The sequence below is a fragment of the Carassius gibelio genome, chromosome B7, assembly GCF_023724105.1.
Source record: "Carassius gibelio isolate Cgi1373 ecotype wild population from Czech Republic chromosome B7, carGib1.2-hapl.c, whole genome shotgun sequence".
NCBI lineage: Eukaryota > Metazoa > Chordata > Actinopteri > Cypriniformes > Cyprinidae > Carassius > Carassius gibelio.
In genome coordinates, this window is record NC_068402.1 from 13,650,001 (window position 1) to 13,676,284 (window position 26,284).

The following is a 26,284-nucleotide window of genomic DNA, read 5'->3' on the forward strand; positions in this document are numbered from 1 at the left end:
GTTTCCAGGAGGTTCGCCGATAAAAATTGCTTCCCGGGGTTAAAATATACGTTTATTGGAAGGGTTGCCTTTGTAAAAGTCACATTTTAGGCAATAAATATCAAGTTATTGGGATTGGGGTTTCTACAACTGGCGGACATGAAAAACAACCACGGATGTGGCAACACTGGTTCAGGTGGAGCTGCAGTTACTACACAGAGCCGTAGTCCACCGATAACTAACACAAAATTGCTTTCAAAATCGAGAAAAAAATCGATTTTGTGTAGATTGTCAGTGAATTACGGCTCTGTGTAGTATATGCCAACCAGTGTTGCCAAGTCTGTGGTTGTTTTTCATGTCCGCAGGTCGAAGTGACAATACCAATAACGTGATATTTAGCCCCTAAAATGCGAATGACAGAATTTTCATTTTTGGGAGAACTAACTCTTTAAAGAGATGGTTCTTCCTCATTGATATTCTGAAACAGTCTTACCTTGTATCTTGCACTTCTTCTGTTTGATGCAGCTATGATGTTATGGAACATGTCTATTGAAAGTTCAATCCCTATACTGTGATAAGGTTCTTCATTGTCTGTTTTGATTGTAAATCTAACAAATTCTAAAGTATCTAATCTCATCATTTGTTCAATTAAAACACTGCATATCACTCCCAAAACAACTGATCTGCTTAATTATTGATATTTACAGTTAATTTGAATATTTACTTTTTACTTCCAGTACTTAAGTATGTTTTAAATCAGATACTTTTGTACTTTTACTCAAGTGATGTTTGAATGGAGGACTTTCTACTTTTACTGGAGTCATTTTTTATTTAGATACATCTACTTTTACTTGAGTATAACTTTTGAGTACTTTTACCACCCCTGGTAACGAGTTATGAGCGTACTCAACCATAGAGAGTTGTTGGCTCCAGGAAGAAGGATTCTTGGAGACTAAACATCGCAACGTTCTCTCTAAAATCCTGGTTGGCTCACTCAGATTGCCCGTTACTCTGAGGGTGATAACCCGAAGACAAACTAACCGTTGCTCCTAGCAATTTGCAAAATTCCTTCCAAAATTTGTGTATATATTGGGATCCCCTGTCAGAAACTACATCTACCGGGAGGCCATGTAACTGAAAGATGTGATCAATGACAGTGACCGCTGTCTCCTTGGCTGTAGGTAATATGGGCAAGGGAATGAAATGTGCCGCCTCTACCACTACGGTCCACTACGGTCAAAACGACCATTATGCCATTAGAGGGCGGGAGGGCGGTAACAAAATCTAGAGCAATATGGAGCAAAACCTAACACAGGAACAGAGAGACCAAACTGATCCAAGACTGAGCTTTTTAAAGAGCCCAGCCAGCTGCAGCCACTGATGAGTGGGCGGAGTTCCAAGTCCCAATCAGCCGTTGAACCACCAATCAGCTGCCAGAACAATCACAGAAGTCATCTTACCTGGTAAAAACCCCCCTCAAAATACCAGAACAAAATGACTATTAAACGAACTCAGAACTTCCAGAATTTTTCACCACTAGAGAGCGAATTTTCAAAACAAACAAAAAGGTGTAATTTGATGAAACCGTGAGTTGTCGTCTTCATTCCCACAGAAATCATGGTCATGGATGAGCTAATGATTTATTAATGTAGTAGAGTGAAGCAGGGTGAGCCTGGAAGCCGTCGAAGCAAACAGAACATTAATCAAGCATGACACATGTATGGCTCGAAAGCAGCGGAGCTGCTTTTATTATGCCACAGTTGACTGCTTCCGCTCCTTCCAGTTATGCATATGTGGGGAAAAAAAGCTGCACTGTTTTATCATACTAGATACATTTGAATGTTATGTTATGATGCTACTCTGTGCGGTCTATTTAAACTCACAACATATTAAAGCATCTTTGGTGTTTCTAAAAAAAAAAAAAAAAATGAAATCGAGGGGTTATGACATAATTTGTAGGTGATACAATGACACTATGGACACAGTCTGACAGTGACAGTGACAGTGACAGTGACGTGACATTCAGCCAAGTATGGAGACCCAAACTTAGAATCTGTGCTCTGCATTTAACCCATCCGAAGTGCACACACACAAAGCAGTGAACACACACACACTGTAAACACACACCCAGAGCAGTGGGCAGACATTTATGCTGCTGCGGCGCCTGGTGAGCAGTTAGGGGTTCGATGCCTTGCTCAAGGGCACCTAAGTCATGGTATTGAAAGTGGAGAGAGAACTGTACATGCACTCCCCCCACCTACAATTCCTGCTGGCCGAAGACTCGAACTCACAACCTAGTAGCAGATAAAATTACTTAATTATCTGGATTTAAATGTTCTTCGAAATATTTGGGATAATATACGTACACAAGTCAGCTAAATATATCAAACTGTACTGGTGTTTTTTGGATATTTTAATAAAATAATCATAAGTATTGTGCTTTTAAGTTATTATCAATAACATCTACTATATATTCACTGTTTGAAATAAATGAACCATCCTCACTCTGGTTGACATACTGTAAGCATCCCTTTTCTCAAAGGCTACTTGTTAAAGGGGGGAGGGGGGGGGGGGTGAAATGCTATTTCATGCATACTGAGTTTTTTACACTGTTAAAGAGTTGGATTCCCATGCTAAACATGGACAATTAAGTTGTACGTTTGTTCCGGTTTGTCACAAGTTTCGGAAAGTTTTTTTCGAGTATGGCTCTGTGTGACGTTAGATGGAGCGGAATTTCCTTATATGGGTCCTAAGGGCACTTCCGGAAGAGCGCGCGCTCCCATATAGCAGAGCACTGAGAGCACAGACATTCACTGATCAGAGCGAGAGCATCGCGAAATGTCACAAAAGGAGTGTGTTTTTGGTTGCCAGGGCAAGACAACCCTGCACAGATTACCTAAAAAAAAAAAAAACAGCATTAAGGGACCAGTGGATGGAGTTTATTTTTACAGAGCATGAACGGAGTTGTGTAAGCGTTTGTAGTGCTTGTTCCCTGCATTTCGAAGATGCTTGTTTTACAAACAAGGCCCAGTTTGACGCCGGATTTGCACATTGTTTATTTTTTTAAGGATAATGCAGTCCCAACGAAAAAGGGTCACGATCGTGTGTTGGAACCGAAGGTGGTGAGTAAAACTGCTTCAAATATCTCTGTGTTGTTAACTTAGCTATCGGCGCGTAAGCACATCAAGTAAACAACATGCGATGTTGTCATCAAACTGCACTTTCCACATGTACAGCTAAAAAAAAAAAAAAAAGACGACATAAAGAGGAACTTAGTCATTTTCCAAAACCGCTAAGCAAATATATACAGTTTCAGCACATACCACATAGAGACGTCATTGCTGATGCTGCTCTTGTTAAATTTCAGTCTCTGGATATGATTCTGGTTCATAAATAAACGGCTGAATCTGACTGTAAGCCATGGTTTGTTTTGGATGATGGGTTTTTCCTCAAGGTAATGTCACAGCTTCCACATGCTCTCAACACAAAAGCCTATTCGCGCTCGTGATTCTTTAGCTCCGCCCACACGTCACGCCTCCAGCCACTCGTGTTTTTCTGGGAAAAATCGGTACAGACTATCTTTCTCTTATGAATATAATAAAACTAAAGACTTTTTGGAGTTATTAAGGATGCAGTACTACTCTATAGGTACTCAAGATTAACAGGATATTGAGTGAAAACGAGCATTTCATCCCCCCTTTAAGGTGCAAAGCATATCCAAGGATGTGCCGCTCTTGGAAGCTTAACTATAGAGCTGACATCTCACACTGTAATGCCACAATTCTCATGAAAGCATGCATTTTAACTCTGTGTTACAAAGATAACCTGCCTTGTGTCACTACAAGATAAAAAGTCAAGCTAGTAGATCCCCACCTCTGTTGTTATTTGAGGCTGAAGAATGAGCATATGAAAAACATCAAACTGTTGAATTACACCTAATTAAGTGTATCAGAGGAGGAAATGTGTGTGTGTGTGTGTGTGTGTAAAAATAATATTTTTTTTAGAAGGACAGGAATGACTGTAGTGACCTCTGGTGGTGAAGGAGTTCTCAAAATCATTTGTTCTGACAAATCGTACACCCACAGCACATTTGAAAAACCACAAGTACTTAGAAGTGTTTCATTTTAAAAGTATTATTCATTTAGCTATAAAATAATACAAATATTATTTTTCTAATTTTAAAATTCTTCATTCTGTTTTCCTTTGAGTCAAATGTGATCAGTTTAAGTAATAGTACACAACACTCAAACATAAGAAAACACAAAGCATGCTTATAATAATACTGTGTTTTTAACTAATCATTTCAGAAAGTCTTCACTGCTGGACATGAGCAGCAGAAGATTACAGATGTTTAGTCATCTCCTCCACAGAGGTTCAGTAGAGCTCTCTGGTAGTCACCCTTGGTGTGCTCCTGAGGAGAAATAGAAAACGAGAAAAGTTCTGATTAACATGCTTCTTGATTGAAGGCAAACTAAGAGTTAAGAAGAGAAGAGAGAGGTAAATAACAGAACAAGTAAGAAAGAAAAGAGACAAATGGAAACTTACAAAAATTGTCTGGTACAGAGATTTTCCAAAATTCCTCTTAAACTCTGCACGGACCTTCATGAGATCAACTTCACAGCGGGAGACCATGATGCGGGTTATGACTTTCTCTTTAACACTTTTACTCTGCAAACAACAAAATCAAAATGTTCGGTATTGACACACTCTTTCCATAGATTAAACTGTTAAACACAACTCAAAATCAACCAAGGTCACCTCTTTACATGTCAAATGACACACAGTCAAAATGAGATATTAACCTTCATCGCATCACTGAGTTTGCTGGCAAAATACAGATGCTTGTTCTCCAAGCACTCAACTGTAGAAAGACAGAGATACATTTTAGGACATGGTTACATGTTTTTTTTTTTTTTTTCAGACTTTGACTCTTTAGTTCTGCTCTGCCATGCATTTCCACAGGGATTTCCATGAAGTGTTCCTCACCAAACAGCTTGTGATTATGTTAAGAATAAAAGAAGAAGGTATTCCCAAGGAAAATGCAAGAGCGTGAAAGAGTACTTGAGCAGACAGGCATAAGCATCATCAAATCTGCCACATATCTCTAAGTGTTCGGACAGCTTATGTTAAGAATGGACAGCTGATAGATACCTAGTGTGAGGAAGGATTTTTCCAGATCTCCCTTCACCTCCTTTCGAATACTCTCTTTAATGTCATATGGGCTGTATCTCTTGTACCTATCAAACACTGAGAAAAAGAGTTGCTGGTTACGTTGTTGCACAAATAATAATGACAATTGACTTCAAATACAGCTCTTTTAATGTTTCACCTTTCTGCAAGTGTGGGACACTCCTCTCAGAGAAGATTGAAATCCAGGTGGTCACATCAGTTCCTTTTCTCTTCACTCCAGCTTCATAAAGAGCCTAAATATTTTTTATATAATTGACTAAAGATTACAAAATGCAACTTTTTGTTGTTCCAGCATTATTAACATGGGTCATTTTAATGCACAATGGTTTACTATCATAATATTATTTGAATCATGCTAAATATCAGTTAAAGGGCTCTACTCACTCTTGCATCATTGTCGATCTTCTCATAGTCCACCACGTTACTCGGCTCATCTCTTTTGGCCTGTGAAAATGAATGATTCAAGTGTGAGTACTGTACAGCAATGCAGAATATGCAGTTTGCAAACTATATTGGTGGTAAGGGAATTACTTGTTGCACATTGTGCAACAAAGCGGAATCTGATCATTATTACCACAAATAACTATTATAGTTATCTATTAAGTTACCTGTACAAGGGCAAGGAGAAGCTTAGCGACATCACCAGATGTGTCTCCAGAAACATCTTTTTCCAACTCCTTCTTAAACACTTAAACACAAAAAGAAAGGCACATGGATACTAATGTATGTGTGCTTTTTATGCCTTTTAAGGAACAGCATCACTCACTCTCTCTGTAAACCTTCTTGATTTCCCTGAGCTCTTCATTGTTGCGAGAGCAGATCATTTCAGTAAGACTCTCCTCATCAGTGCCCAGACCCTGCAAAAAAACAATAACTGTCACATGCATACAGTGATATATGAATACATTACTGTCCAGAAGTCTGGGGTCAGTAAGACTTTGTTTTGTGTTGTTTTGAAAATAATAATAATAATAATAATAATGCTTTTATTTAGCAAGGATGAGTTAAATTGATTTTAATTTTTAAATAAATGCTGATCTTTTGTAAATTTCTATGAATTAAAAAATTACAATGTATCCCTGGCTTCCACACAAATATTAAGCAGCACAACTTGAGTAATGAGTAGGCAAAAATAAAATATTTCATAATATTACAATTGTTACTGTATTATAGTCAAATAAATGTAGCATTGGTGAGCATAAGAATTTTTTTTTTTTTATCAGTAGTGTAGGTTATTTTATTCATGGTTTTCATACATTTTTCAGAAATTATTATTAAATATGGAGTATGAGTTTGATTTTGATACTTCAGCAGAAAAGAGAAGTAAACAAGCAGCGTCCATAAACAATTACAGATCTATGTAAACATACCTTCATAGATGATTTGAGTTCAGAGGCGTCATATTGTGCTGTACTCTTCATCAAGCCCAGAATCAGATGCTCCAAAGAGCCTGAGAGCGCCCCCTTCAGGGCACTCACCAAATCCTGCAACACACACAGGGACAAGTTGTTAGAGAAGCTACTTATACATATCACTGTACTTTATAAAGGTAAAATAATCCGATTTCTTTATAGATAATTATGGTGTGTACCTTCTTTGCCCGTTTTTCATACTCAAATGCAATTTCGCTCCTTTGTGAGCAACTGCGTCTTGTCACAATATCAATGATCGTCTGCTCATCCACACCTGAATGAATACATAAAGGCAATCTTGAGAGGGATTGAGATATTACCATTAAGATAAGGACTAATTGCACCTTTTTATTTCCTAGTATAAAATCATTAAATAGTCATCAGCTACTGGAATAAGTGACCATGACATACAGCCAAGTATGGTGACCTATACTCAGAATTCGAGCCCTGTATTTAACTCATCCAAAGTGCACACACACACACACACACACACACACACACACTCACCGTGAACATACACTTGGAGCAGTGGGCAGTCATTGATGCTGTGGCGCCCGGGGAGCAGTTGGGGGTTTTGTGCCTTGCTCAAGGGCACCTAAGTCATGGTATTGTCAGCCTGAGACTCGAACCCACAACCATTAGGAGTCAAACTCTCTAACCACTAGGCCACAACTTCCCGCATACATATGTGCAATCAAACACATTCTCACACTAAACCTTGATATTCATTAAATAGCAGTGTGAGTACTACAGCATCATAGAATGTGCCTATATCTTACCAGGGAGTTTAACACAAACCCATTTTATGTAGCCTATATTGATTTAAAATCATACATATATTTCAAGATTCTACCAAAATAGGCCTACTTACAAGACACTGACTCATATTTGGCAGTCACCACTAATTATTTACAACTGGTTTTTCAACAGAGGAGGGCTCATCAACCATTCTACCTTGATTAAGAGTCTTAAAGCACCACACAACCTGTTTAAGGTAGTTAAGCAGAAAGCCAAAGCTCAGTTAGACTGCAAATATAACGGCACTGAAACAAATATTTCAGAGAAAGGATTATGAAATGCCACTGGGGACTCTTTTTGTGTTCCACTGTAATCTGTGGTGCAAAATCAAATCTACAGATTCCAATGCAAATGTTAAGTGTTTATGGCATCATCCTTTACCTTTGGTTTTGATGGCTGTCTCGATTTTGGCCGCATCCTCCTCTGGGTTAAAATCATAAGCTGGGACCACTGTAGGGCATTTCGGTTCTCTCTCCTGAAAATATATCAGAAAATGTAGATATAGAAATGTAATCTATAATAATATATAAAATATTATGGATGAAATAAAAAAACAATCAGTCTTAATGGCCACATCAATGTACAAAGTAGTATATTTTTTTTTTTTGTTAAAATTTGTGATAATACTATATTTTATGTTACAACTGTAATAACTTACCCCTCCATAACTCAATGTAAGTTTCGTCAAAATCTCAGACACTAAAGCCATTTTCCTGCAGAGGACAGAGAACACATGCAATCATTCAAGTTGAACAACGAGTGGATGAAACAGGTGATAAAATCTGTGTTTTAAGCCGCTGTAAAATACAACCTCACCTTTTGTTTCAAAGGTCTAAGTGATTGTTGTCATAGTTACAGTGATTAGTAGGACTGTGTAGATAAAGGCCCAGTTCAGTTTCATCATAAGCAATAATGCAAATCGATAACCATTTTGCCCTTAAAGGTGTCACAGAGAAAGTTATTTCTCATGGTATTAAAAGAAGACTTAAAACAGCTTTTTGTTGTGCTGTTGTCCTTCACCAATGCTACAGTGGTTAAACATCCCCTATAGTGCTAACAGGAAATCATTTCTCTATACTATATATTACGAGGTGAGCTGTGAAGGGATTGCTTGAACTTTGTTCAGGCACACCCAGACACACACCCTGTACACATTCCACAGACAACTGAATCTCTGACCATCACACACACACACACACACACACACACACAGAGCAAGACCAATACAGCTTTTTCTGCAGATTAAACAGGACTCGAAAAGTGACGCAGTATAATCCGCAATAAAAAGTCTTAGTAAGATTCATACTACAGCAGTCCTGTCAAGAGATGCAGTTCATGTTTCTCTGTCTAATCAATGGCGAATCACCACAGAGGAGCGGAGTCTTACCTGAGATGCTGTTGAGAGTGAAGGTGTAGCGGTGGAGTTCCAGTTGTAGTTCTGTGTATGGGATTACCTTTAAATGCAGTCAGCCAATGACTCACGTCTCCTCCTATCAACCCACACCTACACCCACTCAAGATAAAGACCCTAAAGTTTCTTATTAGTTATTCATTTACTGGGCTATACATTCCTTACAGAAATTTACTATACTACTCACAGTTTGTGCTAAAATGTCATCTACAGTTCCGGGTTACCACTGTGAAACCTCACATTTTCAAAGGGAACATGTATTAATGACAACTGCCACCATAAATATATTTTTTTTATTTCATTAATAAAAAAATCCATCATGTTTCTGTTTGCATTTTGGAAATGCTGTTACCTACAATGAAAATTAACACTGACAAAATGAGAAACTGGGGAGGAATTTCCAAAATTGTCCACTTGTAAATCTCTTTAGGTAAATTGAGTCATTCATTTTAAAATATGCACATGTAGTCTGTGTCACTATTAATGACTTGAGGGATTGGCAACTGTGATTTCACAAATTTGATACATACATCCAAACATAGTTTTCCTCATCTCTGACATCACGGCTGCAGGCCTGTGCATGAATTTCAGTAATTCAGCATGTACAATAAGTGTTTAAATTACATGAAAAACAGTCAGTTTGGACGCTAAATATCATTATGTTGAATGTTGAGCAATAGTGGTGTGAGGTAACCCTACCCACGACTGTTCCTGACACAGAGGAAATGAATCAGGACACATGTATATGTGGTGTGTAAAATAAAAGCAGCATAGCAAGAAAAGAAAACAAAAATCGATGTTTTTAAACCTAAACTATAATGGGAATAAAAAAGAACATGCATCCTGAAACTAAAGTAGGTTTCTAAAATAAATAATTTAATTAACATTAGCTGTTTGTAATGTTCCATTAGTTAAACATTCCTAATGGTTAGAGAGTTGGACCGAAGGTCATAGGTTCGAGTCTCGGTGTTGGCAGGAGTTGATGGGGGTGGTTGAACAGCGCTCTCTTCCACCCTCCCTCAATACTCATGGCTGAAGTGCCCTTAAGCAAGGCACTGAGCCCCAAGTTGCTCCCCAGGTGCTGGATATATACTTGCCCACTGCTCTGAGTGTGTGTTCACGGTGTGTGCACTTGGATGGGTTAAATGCAAAGCACCAATTCCGAGTATGGGTTAACATACTTGGCAAAATGTCACAACATTTTATTTTACTTTAGACATATTCACTGAGTAACTACATGACAATAACAGTAATAACAATGCACCATGCAGTTTAATTGATCATGCAATCATTTAGAGAGAAAAAGCTTAACGATTAATGCCGTTATTGAGATTTAAGTAGTAAATAAATTTGGTTTGCTATTAAAAATGTAGGGGATAAAATCACCATCAAGTCTTTCTCTGATGTAATTATTACAGATTTATTGTCAAACGAGTGGGTTAAACAGCTATTTATACATCTTGAGCAGGCTCAACATGTTCACTTGGATCTATATAGTATTAAACTGCTTCACAGATGGTTTATGAGCAGTATTGGGAGAACCAGAGTGGTTTAGAGATTCAAAGGAAGTATGTTTGCTAAAGGCGGAGAAGCATTCCTCAATCAGTAGAGTTTCTGCCAATGTTTGACTGTGCTGTCAGTCATAGCAGCAGTTTTATAGTGAGAGAGGACAGCACACTGACATCTACAAACACACACTGCCTTCCATGTTTTATGGGGACATTCCATAAGTGTAATGGTTTTTATACTGTATTTTTGGTCCCCTAAACCTACCCTTCTTTAAACTTTCAGCATTTTTAGATTTTCATGAAACTTCATTCGGTATGATGTATAAGCTGCTTTCCTTATGGGGAGCAAAAATTTACAGGTATTATTGTGGTGATATTTGGTCCCAATAGTGTAGGGAATGCCAGATACACACACAGCTCATACTACTATAATCTGTTCTGATTTAGTTCTTTGTGCCTTACTTAATTATATGCAAATAAAGCTAAGTGAGAGTGACTCTGTTAGAGAAGCTCAGAATACATGTACAATAAAAGCCATCTTGCATGGGTCATGTGTTCCCTTAGCAATCAGTGATCTAGACTTGCATCCATGGCAACGCATGCAACAAGCATCCCATACATCCCATATACACATAAATAAGGGTCAGTCCCTTGATAGCAAATACCATCATTACTTAAAAGTGTTACAACACTTACGGATCGGAAGCAGAGTACTTCTGTGCATATAAGCATTATATTGTTCTAGATTGTGTTAATATAGCTGATTTAAGCGCATCAAAACTGCTGAATGAACTGACTGGTCATAGAACAGACCGCAAGAGAAAAATGACAACTGCAATTTTCATCACAAGCTGTGGGATTTTTTTTTTATTGTCATCAGCACGTTCAACACACTATTTGTCAATGTGTGACATGCGTCTTTAATAAAAGTAATTTAGGGGGTTAAACCTCTAAATACAAAAATCACAACATTAGATGAAAACTGTATTTCAAAGAAACAATACTTTTGCATTTTTGTACAGGTGTATATACAAAACAAAGGCAAAATACCTCAAATCGGACAAAGAGGAAGAAATGGACTATTTCTACAGATCTACTGGAGAACTAGTTGAAGAGTGCTTGTGGATTAAATCAAAAGGAGACCACTGGTTAATCTGTTAAAAATGGAGGATGGAAAAATATACAGAGGAAAAACCCAAGTCTTCAAAACAGAAGGACGTTTTTCTTCAGTACAAACTGTGATCCACTCAAATGATTAGCATTACTCACAAATTAGCATATTATGGTGTGTATATCATACAAAACATTTGGTCATTTGTCAGTGAAAGTATGACAACCTTAAAAGGGACTGTGTTACTATGATACTCGTCTTAACATATACATAGAAAGATTAAGTACTCATGCCCCAAAACCAAAGCAAGAGAAAAATACAATACTGCCTTAGTGATGGACATTTAAAGAATAATTGGCAAATAAAAGAAAGAACATTCCAGGCCTCTGGACTAGCACACAGATAACACAACACGTTACACATGTCATAATAACAAACAGCTATAGATTAGATCAGAAATCAATGCGTTTAATCGATGAGAGTGTAAGAAATTAATTTGCTAACCATTTAAGTGCCATAATACTTCCAAAAAGTTTGACAGAACCAGCACAAACAGTGGGATTGAGGATTGCTAAAAAGATATTCATAGAGAATACACAGGCCAAATCAGGATTTTAAAGAAATGGGAAGAGGGTAAAGACATCAGGACGTGGGAGAGGCCAAACCAAGCCAATTTCAAGCCAAACAAAAACACATGACGAAGTTCTGCATTTAAAGCATTTGCATGCAATTTTCGGTTTCAAAACATGATTATGCCATTATTATTGCTTTCTGCTCAGTATTATTTTGGATAATTCTTCATTTACACACCTGACCCTGATTCTCGAAGAGGACAATTTCTTAATATTATTTCACCACTTTTTAAACCTTGTTTTTCAAACGACGGTACTATAACGCCGTCCCCTTGCAGTTACGAGCACATTCGCTCTCCTCCTCAACTATAAAACAATAGTTTCCCTGAGCAGTCCCAAAATACCCTTTTATGAGGTCAGATATTTGATGGATTGTCTTTCACGGAACAGATACAAACATGAATACTACAGGTAAAGCAGAGCCAGCCCTTACAAAAAACATTAAACAGAGATGTCAGATCAGAACATCTTTACTAAGGTTATTGCTTGTCCTCGTTTGTAGGCTGCGTGCTAAATGCATTCAATTTGGTTCAAATGCGCGTGTTGAAGGGGCACAAAAATATTGACACAAGGATCCAACATCTTTTAAAAAACAAGCCTGTGTACACAGCTGCAAATTAAAAGAAAGAAAAAATAAGTGACTGTTTTTATTCTCTCCTCTTCCCTGATGAGCTGCATTACTAGGTGCAAAAAAACGTCTAGACGCATCTCAAAAAGGGTCAGTTAGGAACAACGCCAACCGCCTCCAATCCCCATGACATTTAATACGAGCTGCTAGATCCCCTGGAATGTCAACACATGCCCCGATCGGTCATTCATCGCTCCACTCAGCTCACTTTGACGGAAATCTAATCACAGAAATCACTAATGCACAACAGGGTGTCACACCACCATCTAGACAACGAGTGCTGGCTTTAGAAGACAGAGATTTAACAAAACACAAACAAGTATTTCATATCTTACCGATCTATAATAACAGCATGTTCCTTCAGATGTTTTTTTTTTTTTTTTCACAAATTAAATTGAAATCGTTTATTGCTGGGAAAAACACAAAGTGCTACCTTTCGTTAGGTTCTACACATCATACATTGCATGATTTAACTAACCATATAACAAGATTATATGCACGGTATTTGTGCTCACTGCCTCAGTACATGCCGTTTGATCATAAAAGTTTCAGTACGATAGTGATTCAGGTCTCATAGCTTGAGTCCCATGTCATGCCTCATCCACTGTCTTCTCCTGGGGCTGGGGCAGTGGTTTCGCCAAATGATGTCCCTGCTGAATGTGTATATGCTGGAAGAGGTCAGTAAAGGGCAGTGCTGTGATATTAGCACCAACGTGGGCTGTTCATTGTGGCACCGGAGAAAAAAGACAGGGATTTCAGCTCTAGACGTTCATTTCCTGACTTCGTCTACCCCAGCCAGACACCTCGTTACCGTCTACGGCCAGTAGAGGGCGACGCTGGTGCGGTTAAATGCAGTGGGCGTTTCCGCTGAGATCTTATGCAGTCAGAACAGGAGGCTGAAAGATGAAGCTGTGGCGTGGAGGAATGCTCCGATGCACATTACAAGACATCGCCATTTTTTTTTTCCCCTTGCATCTGAACTTTCCTCTTCTAAAGGTCCGCCAGCCTTCTGGTGCATGGCCGGTGGGGGCAAATTCAATGTGTGGCTGGACTCTGAGAAGTGTTTTGTGAGAATGATGTATACATGAACTGAGGCTGAAGTGAGCTTAGAGTTCTTGTCAGCATGTTAGTATTATCTCTCTCTCTCCATCTCTTTTTTTCTGAATCTGTGCAGTATTAGGATAAGTCTCTATCAGGCCTCCTGAGGCAGAACCTGCTCAAAGTCTGAGCCAAACAGCTCCTTATAGAGTGGAGGGAAGCGTGTGTGGACCGTTTCTGGGTAAAGAGCTCTGAATGTGCTCAGTTTTTCCATATGGCGGCGGCATAACATCCGAACGGTGGACACTTTACAGACAAGCTGAGGGAGGACAAGCAGAACATAAGAATTGGTTGTTCGAAGGCAATTTTACTTGGGAAACAGTTTTCAGATGAGTAAGTACAACTAGTTTCTACAAGGGTAACTGCAAACATGAGTATATATGTATATATATATATACCTTTGTGAGAATTCCCTCATCCCTCTGGTTCTTCTGCAGGAGGTTCTGGAGGGCAATCTTGATCTTCTGCTGGAGTTTCTCCACTCTGCTCTTCTCCTGGAGCCAGGAGCGATCTACACACAAGGATCAATTGGATTTAGAGGAAGAAGAATTTAATAAATTACAATTCAAAGAACACAAGTAATGCATTCTTAGAAATTAACTAGGTCCCAGTTTATATTAGGTGGCCTTAACTACTATTACTAATTTATTACTTTTACTATACATATTGTATTACAAAACACTGCTGGTGCTATTGAGGCAGGACACGGGTTCTGTAAGATTAGGGACATGTTCGGTGGTATGGTGGTAAGTTTAAAAAAAAGTAGGATCCTGCATGGAAAAAAATGAACAGCATTTTATTTTTTTGTTACAATTTGAATACAACAACAACCACAAATGCGTATATAACATTCAAATTCAAACTGCAATTCTGAATCAAAGTTTGCTACTTCAAATTCAGAAACTGATTTGGAATTTAAAAGGAATTTTGATTTCATTATGGTTTAAATGACAACCCTGATATTCAGAGAATGCACAATTCAAGCTTCTGCAAAATGGATGGGACTCCAACTCCTATCAGTGAATCTCTCTGTCATTGGCCTTGTTTTTCTTCCCTCACCTGCAGACATCAACACGTATGCTGAAAACAGGCCGATCTCATCTTCACTGAGCTGTAGAGCGTTCAGGCTCTTCGCAAACTCAAACACAGAGCTGATAAGATCATCACAGCCTAGAAAAACATAAAAAAACAGCCATTAATGCTTTGCATTTCCATTTGCTATGTCCTTTTCCTTTAAAAGAGGAATCCAGCTCTTAATGCGCACCCAATGCTTTGAAGACCTCCGGCCCAGCATATTTGCTGTCAAAAAAGACAGTGTTGTTCTGGGAGTTATATGCCCGACACATCCTCACGAACACGACTTCTAAAGAACCTGAGAAGCAGAAAAACACACTCATTATTCAGTGGTTCTGCCACAGTTTGTCACTACTCTGATGCTGTTATGTGAGCTTGGATATGTTTAGAGGTTTATCTGAGGTGTACCTGCTTTGAGCAGCACGATCTGATCGTTCTGACAGAGCTCCATGAATCCATCAATGCGCTTGGCAAACTCAACCACATACTGCACAGCTTCAGTGACTTTAACTGCACACAGCTGCCACATGTCCTCCTGAGACTAGATAGTGCAGAGAGGTCTGTTAGTACACATAGCTTATTATTCCCCTCAGGGATCATTCAAGTGCATCCATCCATCTTTCTGTCCATCCATTTACATACAACGACAACAGAGAAATGTGGGGAAAACAATTGAAGTAATTAGTACAAACTTGTTCTGTTTTGAACTTTTTTGTGCTTTATCAACCCTCACTAGTCATAGTACATAGTATAAAACGCTTTTAGTCACTTCCAGCTGTAAAATCCAGTGGTGGTTAAGAAACTAATTGAGATGATTTGTCTGCATCTGACCACTCAAACTGTTAATATCAGGTGTACACACAGAGCAAAATGGACATAACCAAACACCTTCTTTTGGTACGCGTCCAGGTCGGTCTGTAAGACTGTCTGCCAGCTGCTGGGCTGTAGCTCTTCTCGAAGATACTGGCACGTCTCCATGTGAGACTTGCAGATGTTCTCTGACAGATGTTCTGTGTTAGAAACGCACAAATAGAGTCAAACAGCTGGAGCTGACACACATTCCTGGGTTTGTGAAATGCACATCAGGCATACTGAAGTTGTATTTTATTGCCACATATTTTCTCAAACAAAACCATTAAGACTCATTTTATTAAAAAAAAAAAAAATAGTCCTGTGCTAGTATTTGACTGGTCTGTGTTAATGAGGCACTTCTTACTAATGACATGTTAAATGGGCTATGGAGGTGAGTTCACAGACCCCTGCTGTTTCAAACCCCACAGCTGTCAATCATGCCCATAATGGCAGCATCCCGTATAATTATGTAGGGCGGCTCTATGTAATTTCATTTGATAATATTTTCTTTCTTTGCAATTACGTGCCAAATGATGCCAAAGTAACTAATAGCTAAAATGAAAAAAAAAAAAAAATAGTACAAATATTCTGTCTTTGATATCATCTGTGATATATTAAATGCAATCTTCCATAATAATGACAAATAGAATAAATTCTAAAATAAAATAAAAAAATATAACAATGAAAAATGTAATAAAATATAACTTTAAACATATTTTTTGTAAGTGATTAGTATTATATAGTTGTTACCTAGGTCATTGTCAGGAGGTGAAGAGTCTCCATTGCTATAGCAACAATATTGATCTAAGCCAGAGTCCGAGCTGAGGTCGCACACAGGTTCTAGTTTAATGTCATCCATGTCTAGACCTGACTGGTCTGGAGAGGGCTGAATGTCAAGGTAAAATCCACCAGTCGCTGAATCCACCTTTCCCTGCTCTGGGGTCTGACCGCTCACGTATCCACTGAGGTCATCGGTGAGCTCTGTGACGCCATTGGTGGACAGGGCGTAAGAGGGCGTGAGTGGCTCCGCCTCTCCTGGAGGTTGAGGTTCCCGCCCCTTCTCTGTGTCATCACCCACTTTCTCCTCCTGCTGCTGTTGACGGTGTTTCTGAACCTCTGCGAACAGACTGTCCCTCTGTTTCTTAGACATCCGGCCGAATTTCACAGCTGTGAGTGAACAGTTTATCATTAATAATGCTAATATCAAACGAAATGTCTGAAAGTACTGGTAACACTTTACAGGACGGCCACATCACACTGTAAAAAAATATTTTTCGTAAATAAAAAAAATTCAGTTTTTCCACATGCAATTTGGGTGTCCATACTAGACGCATCGCGACAGAATAAATAAAATAATCACAGCCAATCAAAAGCGCTTGTGGGTGGGCTCTCTATGATAGCACACTGCACTCACAATGAAATGGATAAGTTTATACTCTAATTCGTAAATATCAAACCTTTTTAACATCATTAAATGTACACAGTGAGTGACTGATACCATCTTTAGTATGCTTGTTGGTTCGCATTGAATTCACAATTTTAACGCACATGTTTGCTTTATTTTATTTTATTTTAAGATCTGAGGTAAACTATCCATTGTTTTTATCAGTATGGCTATAAATGACACGCAATATGATTTTCAAACTCATATTAGACACGTTCAACTTGGAATAAAGCACATAATCAACTGAGAATTAACTACTGTCATAGATTGTATGTTGTTGTTGTTCCAGCCGTGACGTCGCAGAAATAGAAACCATTTCTAAAATAGAAATTTTGCATGTCACCGTCGCAGCTAGTTAGGAAATCTTTTATTGTTATTTAACTGTTTATTGTGAGTTTGTTACCTGAGGTCCATTAATAATATGAACACAAATTCAACTTTGGATTTTATTAATGTACTAGTTAATCATAAATTATTAATACATGTTTCAGTGTGTTGACTAATGTAAGTAATGTTAAGTATTGTTAACAAATGGAACCTTATTCTAAAATTTGAATAAGGTTTGAGATTGTTAACAAGGTTAAAAAGTAATTAGCCGAGATCTGGATTTCTACCAAAAGCACTGTGAAAGATACAACTGGAATAACGTACAACCTTTTCGAATAAATGCAAAAATATTAGCATATGCCTTTGCTTAATAGCATTAAAGCTCATGGTAAGTTTCTGAAAATGAAAGGTATTTTTACATTTAAAACCCTACTTTCACACTCTACACATCTCAGGAGAATTATATACACCAGCAGCCACATGCACATCACTCAGACTGCTGTGAGAGTTGAGAGCCTACCATCTCTTGACATGCCCACTGCTAAGCATTTCTGCAGGCGACAGTGCTGGCAGCGGTTTCTGCTGGTACGGTCGATCAGACAGCTCTTCTGCCGAGGACACGAATATGACACAGTGCCCTGCTGACTCCTCCTGAAGAAACCCTGAAAGAGAGCGAGAGAGAGAGAGCACAACTATAGGTCACCTCTAGCTTGTATCTTTGAAGTTCGCATTGCAGCACATTTCAGAATGATTTATTTACTCTTAAATTATAACTAAATAGGGTTTTTTACACTGCATATTTCCATGCAGTTAAGTGACTTTTAAAGGAATATGTCACAAAATGCGCATTTTTATGCCTCTCTTTCCAGTGCAGCGGTGCGTTATGGGAGCTCCAGATGAACTCATATGCATGAAGAATGCATGAAGTGTAAATGCCTCTAGAGCACTCTAGTGAGCATAAGCACCTTCTGTGGTGGTTCGTGCCACACATTTAGACAAGTATAAATAAGGCATGGATGTGCATTGTGAATGCAAAGCAGTGTGATTTTACTTTATTTCTTATTTTATTTTTCTGTAAATGGAAAACATTTTGGCCATTGCAACATGACTGAAAGTGAAAAATGTGTGATAGAAAAATATTATACTATTTAAGACTGAAAAAATAATAATAATCTACACCACCACAAAAGTTTAGGGTCGGAGGTTTTAGCATCATTGCTTCAGTCTTCAGTGTCACATGATCCTTCAGAAATCCTTTTAATATGCTGATTTGATGTTCAAGAAATATTATCATCAATGTTTAAAACATTTGTGCAGTTTAATATTTTTGTGGGAACCATTAATTTTTTTTAGGATGTTTTGCTGAACTTAAATTTTAAAGCAACTGCATTTGTTTGAAATAGAAATCTTCTGTAATATTATAAATGTCTTTAATTAGTAAGTAAATATATATTTAAAAAAACACTTAATGACCCCAAACTTTTGAACGGTAGTGCATATTCTAAAAAATTATGATCATGATTAATTAATTAATAACAGCATTAATTATATAAAAAAGAAAAAGAAAAAAGGAAATAATCTGATAGATGCATTGGGATCTTGCTGACGAGACGCAACTATGAGATGTGTGCACGTGTTTTGTTTTTTTGGTTGTCTTACCTTGCATCCCTCACATGTGATAACACCATAATGAATCCCTGATGATTTATCTCCACAGATTTTACAGGGAATACTCTCTATCTGGGCTACAAAGAGACAGAAACACACTTTCAGCAAAAAAAAAAAAAAAAAAAAAAAATCACATTTGTCTTTGCTACAATATTTTCTCCTGTGTCAGCTTAACACACAAAGATAGCTTTAATTAAAACATTTGTTAGTCATTTTCCTCAGGAACACTGATGCGTTTAACATTTCTCGGTTTGTTTGAACGCTCCAACCAGCCCAACATAGCAACACTGGCTTAACCGAAACAACCAAAATAACCAAAATTAGGCAGCGTGCTTGGGGAAACTTGTTTGGAAAAAGTTGCAATTCTATATAATGCTGCAGAAAAGACTAAATGCAGGTATTCGAATATAGGAGAACCATTATCAATCTCAAATCAATAGGACGCATTGATAAAACGCGGTTTGACAAAGCACGTCTGTTTTTGCCCTTTGAAAACACTCTTTTCTTCCTTTAAACTGATCAGTGGAGACCATAATCACATCAAGACTTTGAGTTTGCTAATGCAGAGAGAACAAGGCCTGAGGTTTGTTGTGCAGAATGTAACCTCAGGCTTTAGCTAGCTGAACAACGGAGAAGATATTTTAAAAGAATGAATCTAGGCAGCACTACATAAAACACTCCATTTATTCAAGCAGAAAAAATGTCTATGACTGTTGAAATCACCCACGGGACTGACATCATCTGTAAGTCCAATCTGCTCATCTAACATCCAACATTCATTTGGGTAACTACAGCATGACAATGCCATCCTCCCTGAAGCCACGAGCTCGCTTCACGACAGCGCCGTGGTGCATTTTGGTAAATATCAAAGTCAAGATGCACTCCTAGTTGGAGATGGCGTCTGTATGCGCTGAATTGTGTGCCATAGTCGTGCGCGAGCCCCTCAGTGGCTCGGCTGCGGTTGGTTGTGGAAAAGCACACAGAGATGGTGTGCGAGGCTGTTGAGAGGAGAGCTGGGGGAATAGAGCAGGAGGAGAAATCCATTTAGAGAAGAGCGATGCAGTTGTTCCGGCAGCCCTGAGGCGCATACAGTACAGGATGAAAAAGTAAAACGCATCTCAGCACCATAAGAGCACTCTCTTTTCTCTCGGTCACATACGCTCAGACTCGTATGTTTTTTTTCAAGCTGTGGACTCTATTTGCAAAGGCATCAGAGAAGTTTGAGAATGACTATTTTCTCATGATTACAGAAAGGGCTAATCCCCTTTGGTTCTGCATGCCGTATTCATTAAGGGCATCCTCACTCTCTCTCATTAGATATGTAAAACCAATCGGCAGTAATTAGTTACTCTGAAGCACAAGACGCTAATCTGGTCTGAATTATGGATTTATACATCAAAGGCACATTCTCCCAGAGCTGCCGCTGAAGTCTTGCAACAGTAGGTACCGCTGTTCGGCTCTGATGCAAGAGCATGGCTTACAGAGCTGCTATTTCAGACTACAGAAAAGGAGCGCTCATGAGGGCCATATACAGATGAGGATTGTGAATGCATTAATTCTGCACAACAATACAAGGGTTTGTGTAAAGAGATTCGATTGTGGTGGATATTCTTAAAGACTGATTAGCCTGTAGAGGATTTTTAAGATCACTTCAACCATGAACAGTAGGATGAAATGCCCTTCTACATATCTCAAAAGTCAAAAATCTAAAAATGAATATGCATATTAAAGTGCATTATATAAAATATTATACTGTTAATATTGCATTGCATAAAGCAACTGCACGTAAAGAATATTTTATTCATAATTTGTTTTAAATATATATTCTAATATTATATCATTTGATTTAATAGAATAATTAACTATATTACGTACATATACACACACACACATATATAAATATTTTGTAAAATACACATTTTTATAATAAGTGCATACACGCACACCCTACCTCATATTGTGGAGAAGAAATAATTCCCACCAAAATTTTGTAAAATATGTTAAACAATATGCACATTATAAAAAAGGTATTTTATAAGCTATTATATTAAATAATACCGAATTATATAATGCAACTACATATACTTGTATAAACAATATTCTATTCATAATTTATCTAAATATACTTTTTTAAACACACACACACACACACACACACACACACACACACACACACACACACACACACACACACACACACACACACACACATATATATATATAAATGTATAGCATATATTGTATATATAATAATTGTATAGCGTATATATTTAGTATTATATTTATTTCTATAACATATACACATTACCTCATTTTGTGAAACAGTATATATATATTTTTTACTGTTATATATTATTCTAAAGTATACACACATAGTAGCTCATTATGTGAAATATAGTGTATAGTATAGGTTAGAATGTAGTATAATATTATACTACATTGAATAGTTTATTCTGTCCACAGCTGCAACTTCAGATTTTCAGTCAATATAAGAGACTGAATAACCCCAGTCCAGCACTAGATTTTTTTATCATTTCATCACTTTTACAGACAAGCACCAACATTTTACAGGTGTTTATCATAATCTGCATACACAGACTTTCACACACAGAAGACTTCTGTTTGCAAGTGTCGTTTCCTCCTCATGAGATGTTGTGGTTTAACATGTTTGGTCTCTCTCCCGGTCTGAAAGTGCTGATGTGCTGTCTAAGTAGGAAACATAAAACACAGCACCCAACCAAAGTCAAAGCCTGCAGATACACACGCACAGACACACACACACACACACACACACACACACACACACGTTCCCTCCCCCTTCACTCCCACCCTGTGGGGTTTTTTGTAATCTGTTGACAACACTGACTCGCATCAGTGTTGAGATAAACACTCCATCATAACAAAGGAGAAAAGAACATTCTGGCACATATTAGACTTAAACTGCTTCAATAATTAAAGGTTTTGGCAAACACCTAGACATTATATCATTATTTTTATATTAGCTAATACTCATTTATTATCTGTAATTAGGGTGAAAAGAAACACTTAAAAGTGAACCTATTATCTGCTCCAAGAACAAACTGAATGGTGACCAAGCCCTATAAAGTCTACATAATTAACTTTCATGGCTAACCCTAATAAGACACTAAATTAACCTATGTGTGCAATAGTTTCAGTTGTTCACAATCCTGCCAAGTCAACTCAGGGTTAAATCTCATTAACCTTTAGTCATGATGTCAGCAGGTCAGGCAAGATAAAGCAGTACTTTCACAACAATCTCTAGCTTTGTTCTTAGACAAAAAGATGGTTGATAACAGAACACTTTCAGTTGATCTGGAAACAGTGTAGGAGGACACGTCTGAAGTGCCGAAATAATCTTCAATCTCTTTGAAAGAGAAGCAGCGGAGGCTCACACAGATGTTCCGCTGCCCTATACCTTATCACTAATAGATAATGACAGCTGCCAGCAAGACTTTGCATTGCCCGTGTGTGTGTGTGTGTGTGTGTGTGTGTGCACACATGGTGATTCAGAGTTGGGGGTGGGGGGATTAAGTAAGACACAGCCGTTGGTGGAATAAACAGCCAGGCGCTCCTATGGGGGTCCACCCCTGCCTGCCATAAATAGGTCAATGTAACAACATTCCCCAATCATCCAGCATGGCAACATTCCCATGCCGTGCCAAACAGCCAACATGGCCGCCCATGTATGAGCTGTCAGAAAGACGCCATCACAACGCATCACATACTTACTGACTTAACTTGTGCCCACGGCAGTTTCAGACTGACTGAGACGTTCCCTCAAACACACACATGCTTTAATGCATATTACTAAAAGATCTAATATTAACTTTGTAATTCAAAATCATAAAAAAGCATAAACAGAGCAAAACTCTGTCCATGCAACGTTCTGAAAACAAAACTGCAACATTATACATGCAAGACATTATAACAGACACTAAGAGCTGGAAACATTACAGAAATATTAACACAAGCTTATGCACTCATTCTCTAATGTGCACGCACACACACACACACACACATTTCCACAGCTGCCTCAACATGGAAATCCCTGTCCTACCTTTCATGGCTGTGATCATTAAGTACATCTTGAGGCTCTGTGGCCACGCTGAGGACCGTCAACAGCCTCGTCTCAAGAGCATGTGCAGACTGGGACGCAAGCGTTGTCCTGCTGACTGACGGGAGCGCTGCTGTGCCTCTCGTCTCTACCGCATGAGAATCCATGTGACCGTGACATAAGGACTAAAACCCTTTCTTCCCGCCCCTTCAACCCTTGAGTGACAGATTTGTCATCCAATGGCTGATTAGATTGAGTTTTAGTTGACTGTGTGGTTTAAAGGGTTAGTGTTGACTCTCACTGCTGTGCAATGTGTTTTCATGATACTATACTGTATGCAGGAAGTTGTCTGCAGGTAAGGCTTCAAAGTGTCAGAGCAAACTAAAACACTTTCTCTTCCTCCATGAGAGTGTTTCACGGTGACACACAAGGCATTGGTTGCCTGCTGCACTTATCACACCATCTGTAATGACTGACTTCTTTGTTGATATGTCTCACCATCATTACTTGGCACATTATATATTACAAACTACAATGCATCTAAATGAACTTAAGACATTTACAGTGTGATAAATAAGTGTTTTGAGATATACTCGAGTAGTTCTTTTACATGCATACACATACATATATTTATATATAGATAGATTAAATAGTTTTTTATCTTTTTGATTTTTTTATCTTGTTTTTATTACATTTTGATATATTTTTTATATTTTATATACATTAAAAATAATACCTTAAATTCACGCAACTAATTTAAAGAGCCACACAGATGGGAAATCAATAATTACCTGTATTACAGTGTATGATGTAGCTGTCCATCAGTGTAAACAATGTGCAAAGTAATTAAACCAAAAAGTACACGATTTATAAAGTTATTGGCTTCTAAAGTAAGGAGTCGACTCTGAATCGCTGAAATGAGTCGTTATAGATTATAGATATAGATATAATAGATTTTGCCCATATCTATGTACATAACGAGAACATTTTGCATAATAATCTCCGCCTACCATCTTGGGAGAAACAAAACTCATACCTGCCCCACCCCCCAAATAAAGTTAGTAGTTGGTGTGATGGCATCATGTCGAGGAGACAGTGTGTTTTTAATAGTAAAAGCAAGGTGGGCTGTCTGCAGCCTTTGTCTGCGCTGATCTTCATTTACAAACACGTCATTAAAATGAACTGTAACTCCGTGAATACTCAACGAAGAGACATGAGAGCGATATATATAGAAAGCTATATAGAAAGTCTACTTTAAACCTAAACAAGACCTAAACAAAACTAAAAGTGCTGCCGAAAAAAGATATTCTGTGATAAAGTAATCCATATTAAAACAACGGGATGTCCGTTTTTCACGTCTCCCTTCATTATATCTAATGTGACTTGTCCCTGCGCTGAACGCGCTCAGATTCAAACTGAAGCGCGTGGCTTGAATACGCCCACACAGAAAAAAAACGCAGCGAGACTGTTCAAGTTTTTTTATTTTACTGTTTGCTTCGCAATGAGAGGAATAAGACATAATTCACCCCAAAAAGATGCTAACGCATTGTTTACCGTGAAGTTGTGTGCGGAACAACCAATCAAAACTGACTATGTTAGTTGACCAATCAGAACACAGTGTGCTTCCGAAAGGTGGGGTTTAAGGAAACTGAATCTTTTGAACAGCTTCGCAGGAACCGTTTGGGGATCTCTGAGAATTGAGGTAATTTTAAAATGATATTTTGACAAAATTACAATGTTTTTTTTAACCTTGCATGGATTTAAACTAGGGCTGTCAAATGATTAAAATTTTTAATCAAATTAATCAGAATTTTCAGTGGATTAATCATGATTAATCACTATTTGCAATTACACCTGAATCCTAACCATTTTTTTTTTCTGAAAAGCATACCAAAAGATAAATAACAGGACACATATACATAATTTTCATGTATTGATTCATCAATATGTGGTTCTTTTTTCCTGAATTTCAAAAGTTTAACATTTACTCAGATCAAATTTACCTGAGCACTATATCAAACCATGCCATTTAACTACAGATAGTGTAAGAGTTTTAGGTGAACCAGTGGTTAAATATAGCCACATATCTATGAAATTATGCATAGAGAAACTCGAAAGCATGAACTCAGAAACACAAACATGCGCCACCATCACATAAGCAGCACTCTGGGCACTCTTGTTTTTGGGAGGTGTTCATTTGCTATGCCACAATACTTTAGGATCGATATTTTCACGTTCTGAAGGCTTCAAGTGCCAGTAAAACCAAGTAAAAATGCATATGCTTTCCCAAACAGCTGTAATTTTCGCTGCATTGCATGTATGCGTTCTGCGCATGCGCAGTGTGAAACACAGGACGCTATAACAGGAAGAAGCTCCAGCGTATCAACTACCAAAGTCGTCTCTGTTTATCGAGCTTGGCAAGAATGTATTTGAGAGTAAATGGGGTAAAACCTTAAGCTTCTTCTGTGTTTTCGTCGCGGCGCTCGCCGCTGTTTTTTACTATCTTGAGAATTCAGAGATCGACGAGACTTTCCCGACCTGAATAATGTCACACTGCGCATGTGTGAAATGCTTTAAAAAAATTGGCGTAATTAACAACAAACAATTAATTAACGCCGTTAACGCGCGATTAACTGTTCTCTGACCTCATCCTATGCCATCATTTCATCAAATAATTTTTTGCGTGACTGGCCAAGGAGTGGTACCATCCGGAGCAGAAGGTGGCGGTAATGCATCATAAAGATGGTTGGTTGCTATACACCGTAAACACGAACAAGATGAAGTAACGCCGTCCGTCACTACTGATCCAGGATCAGCGATCTTAGCAGTTGTATTTCCCGATTTGAGTTTGAGCTTCAGAAATGCTTGCGAAAATGTAGCTTGTGTGGAAGCTACCGCACTACTTGGTAAAAAAAAAAGAGCTTCGCTACTGAAAAACTATTTGATTCAGAAAGTAGCGAAGCTACGACCAAGCTACTGAGAAATGTAGTTAAACTAGTAGCTTCGCTGCTTGTAGCGACAATACTGCCCAACACTGTGTGTACACATCTTTATTGGTGCAGAATGAGCACATTTCA

General features: G+C 38.1%; 2 protein-coding genes across 5 annotated transcripts in view; both read right to left on the minus strand.

The window, feature by feature from the left end:
- Positions 1 to 4,119: 4,119 nt before the first annotated feature.
- anxa2b (annexin A2b) lies at positions 4,120 to 8,866 on the minus strand. Of its 2 annotated transcripts, none has more exons than XM_052561539.1 (13): positions 8,196 to 8,214; positions 8,038 to 8,092; positions 7,761 to 7,854; positions 6,761 to 6,855; positions 6,540 to 6,653; positions 5,936 to 6,026; positions 5,778 to 5,857; positions 5,554 to 5,613; positions 5,309 to 5,402; positions 5,131 to 5,226; positions 4,782 to 4,840; positions 4,525 to 4,647; positions 4,120 to 4,390 (listed from the first exon to the last, which is right to left on the minus strand). In XM_052561539.1, the coding sequence occupies exons 2-13, from the start codon at positions 8,086 to 8,088 to the stop codon at positions 4,331 to 4,333; spliced, it is 1,017 nt and encodes a 338-aa protein (XP_052417499.1). In that variant the 5' UTR covers positions 8,089 to 8,092; positions 8,196 to 8,214; the 3' UTR covers positions 4,120 to 4,330. The 2 variants fall into 2 exon arrangements, with proteins under 2 accessions (XP_052417499.1, XP_052417498.1); XM_052561538.1 differs by lacking the exon at positions 8,196 to 8,214 and adding an exon at positions 8,767 to 8,866 and having other exon boundaries at positions 4,121 to 4,390.
- A 2,284-nt stretch (positions 8,867 to 11,150) lies between these two features.
- The window catches only part of LOC127961781 (nuclear receptor ROR-alpha B), a 40,297-nt gene continuing 25,163 nt past the window's right edge, over positions 11,151 to 26,284 (minus strand). For 2 of the 3 annotated variants that reach the window (XM_052561034.1, XM_052561033.1), the window contains 9 exons: positions 19,124 to 19,209; positions 17,985 to 18,126; positions 16,444 to 16,860; positions 15,730 to 15,851; positions 15,250 to 15,382; positions 15,032 to 15,139; positions 14,827 to 14,937; positions 14,166 to 14,278; positions 11,151 to 14,026 (listed from right to left, as the gene is read on the minus strand). In XM_052561034.1, coding sequence (XP_052416994.1) covers positions 13,862 to 14,026; positions 14,166 to 14,278; positions 14,827 to 14,937; positions 15,032 to 15,139; positions 15,250 to 15,382; positions 15,730 to 15,851; positions 16,444 to 16,860; positions 17,985 to 18,126; positions 19,124 to 19,209 — 1,397 coding nt within the window. In that variant the 3' untranslated portion in view covers positions 11,151 to 13,861. Of the gene's footprint in view, positions 14,027 to 14,165; positions 14,279 to 14,826; positions 14,938 to 15,031; positions 15,140 to 15,249; positions 15,383 to 15,729; positions 15,852 to 16,443; positions 16,861 to 17,984; positions 18,127 to 19,123; positions 19,210 to 23,210; positions 23,380 to 26,284 lie in introns of those variants that run through there. The other variant, XM_052561035.1, reaches the window with a different exon arrangement.

Coding starts and splice junctions, on each gene's coding strand:
- anxa2b (XM_052561539.1), bottom strand. CDS start 8,088: ATGGCTTTAGTGTCTGAGATTTTGACGAAACTTACATTGAGTTATGGA. Junction 6,856..7,760: donor GACAGCCATCAAAACCAAAG/GTAAAGGATGAT, acceptor GTATTCATTCAG/GTGTGGATGAGCAGACGATC. Junction 5,403..5,553: donor AGATCGACAATGATGCAAGA/GTGAGTAGAGCC, acceptor AAAAATATTTAG/GCTCTTTATGAAGCTGGAGT.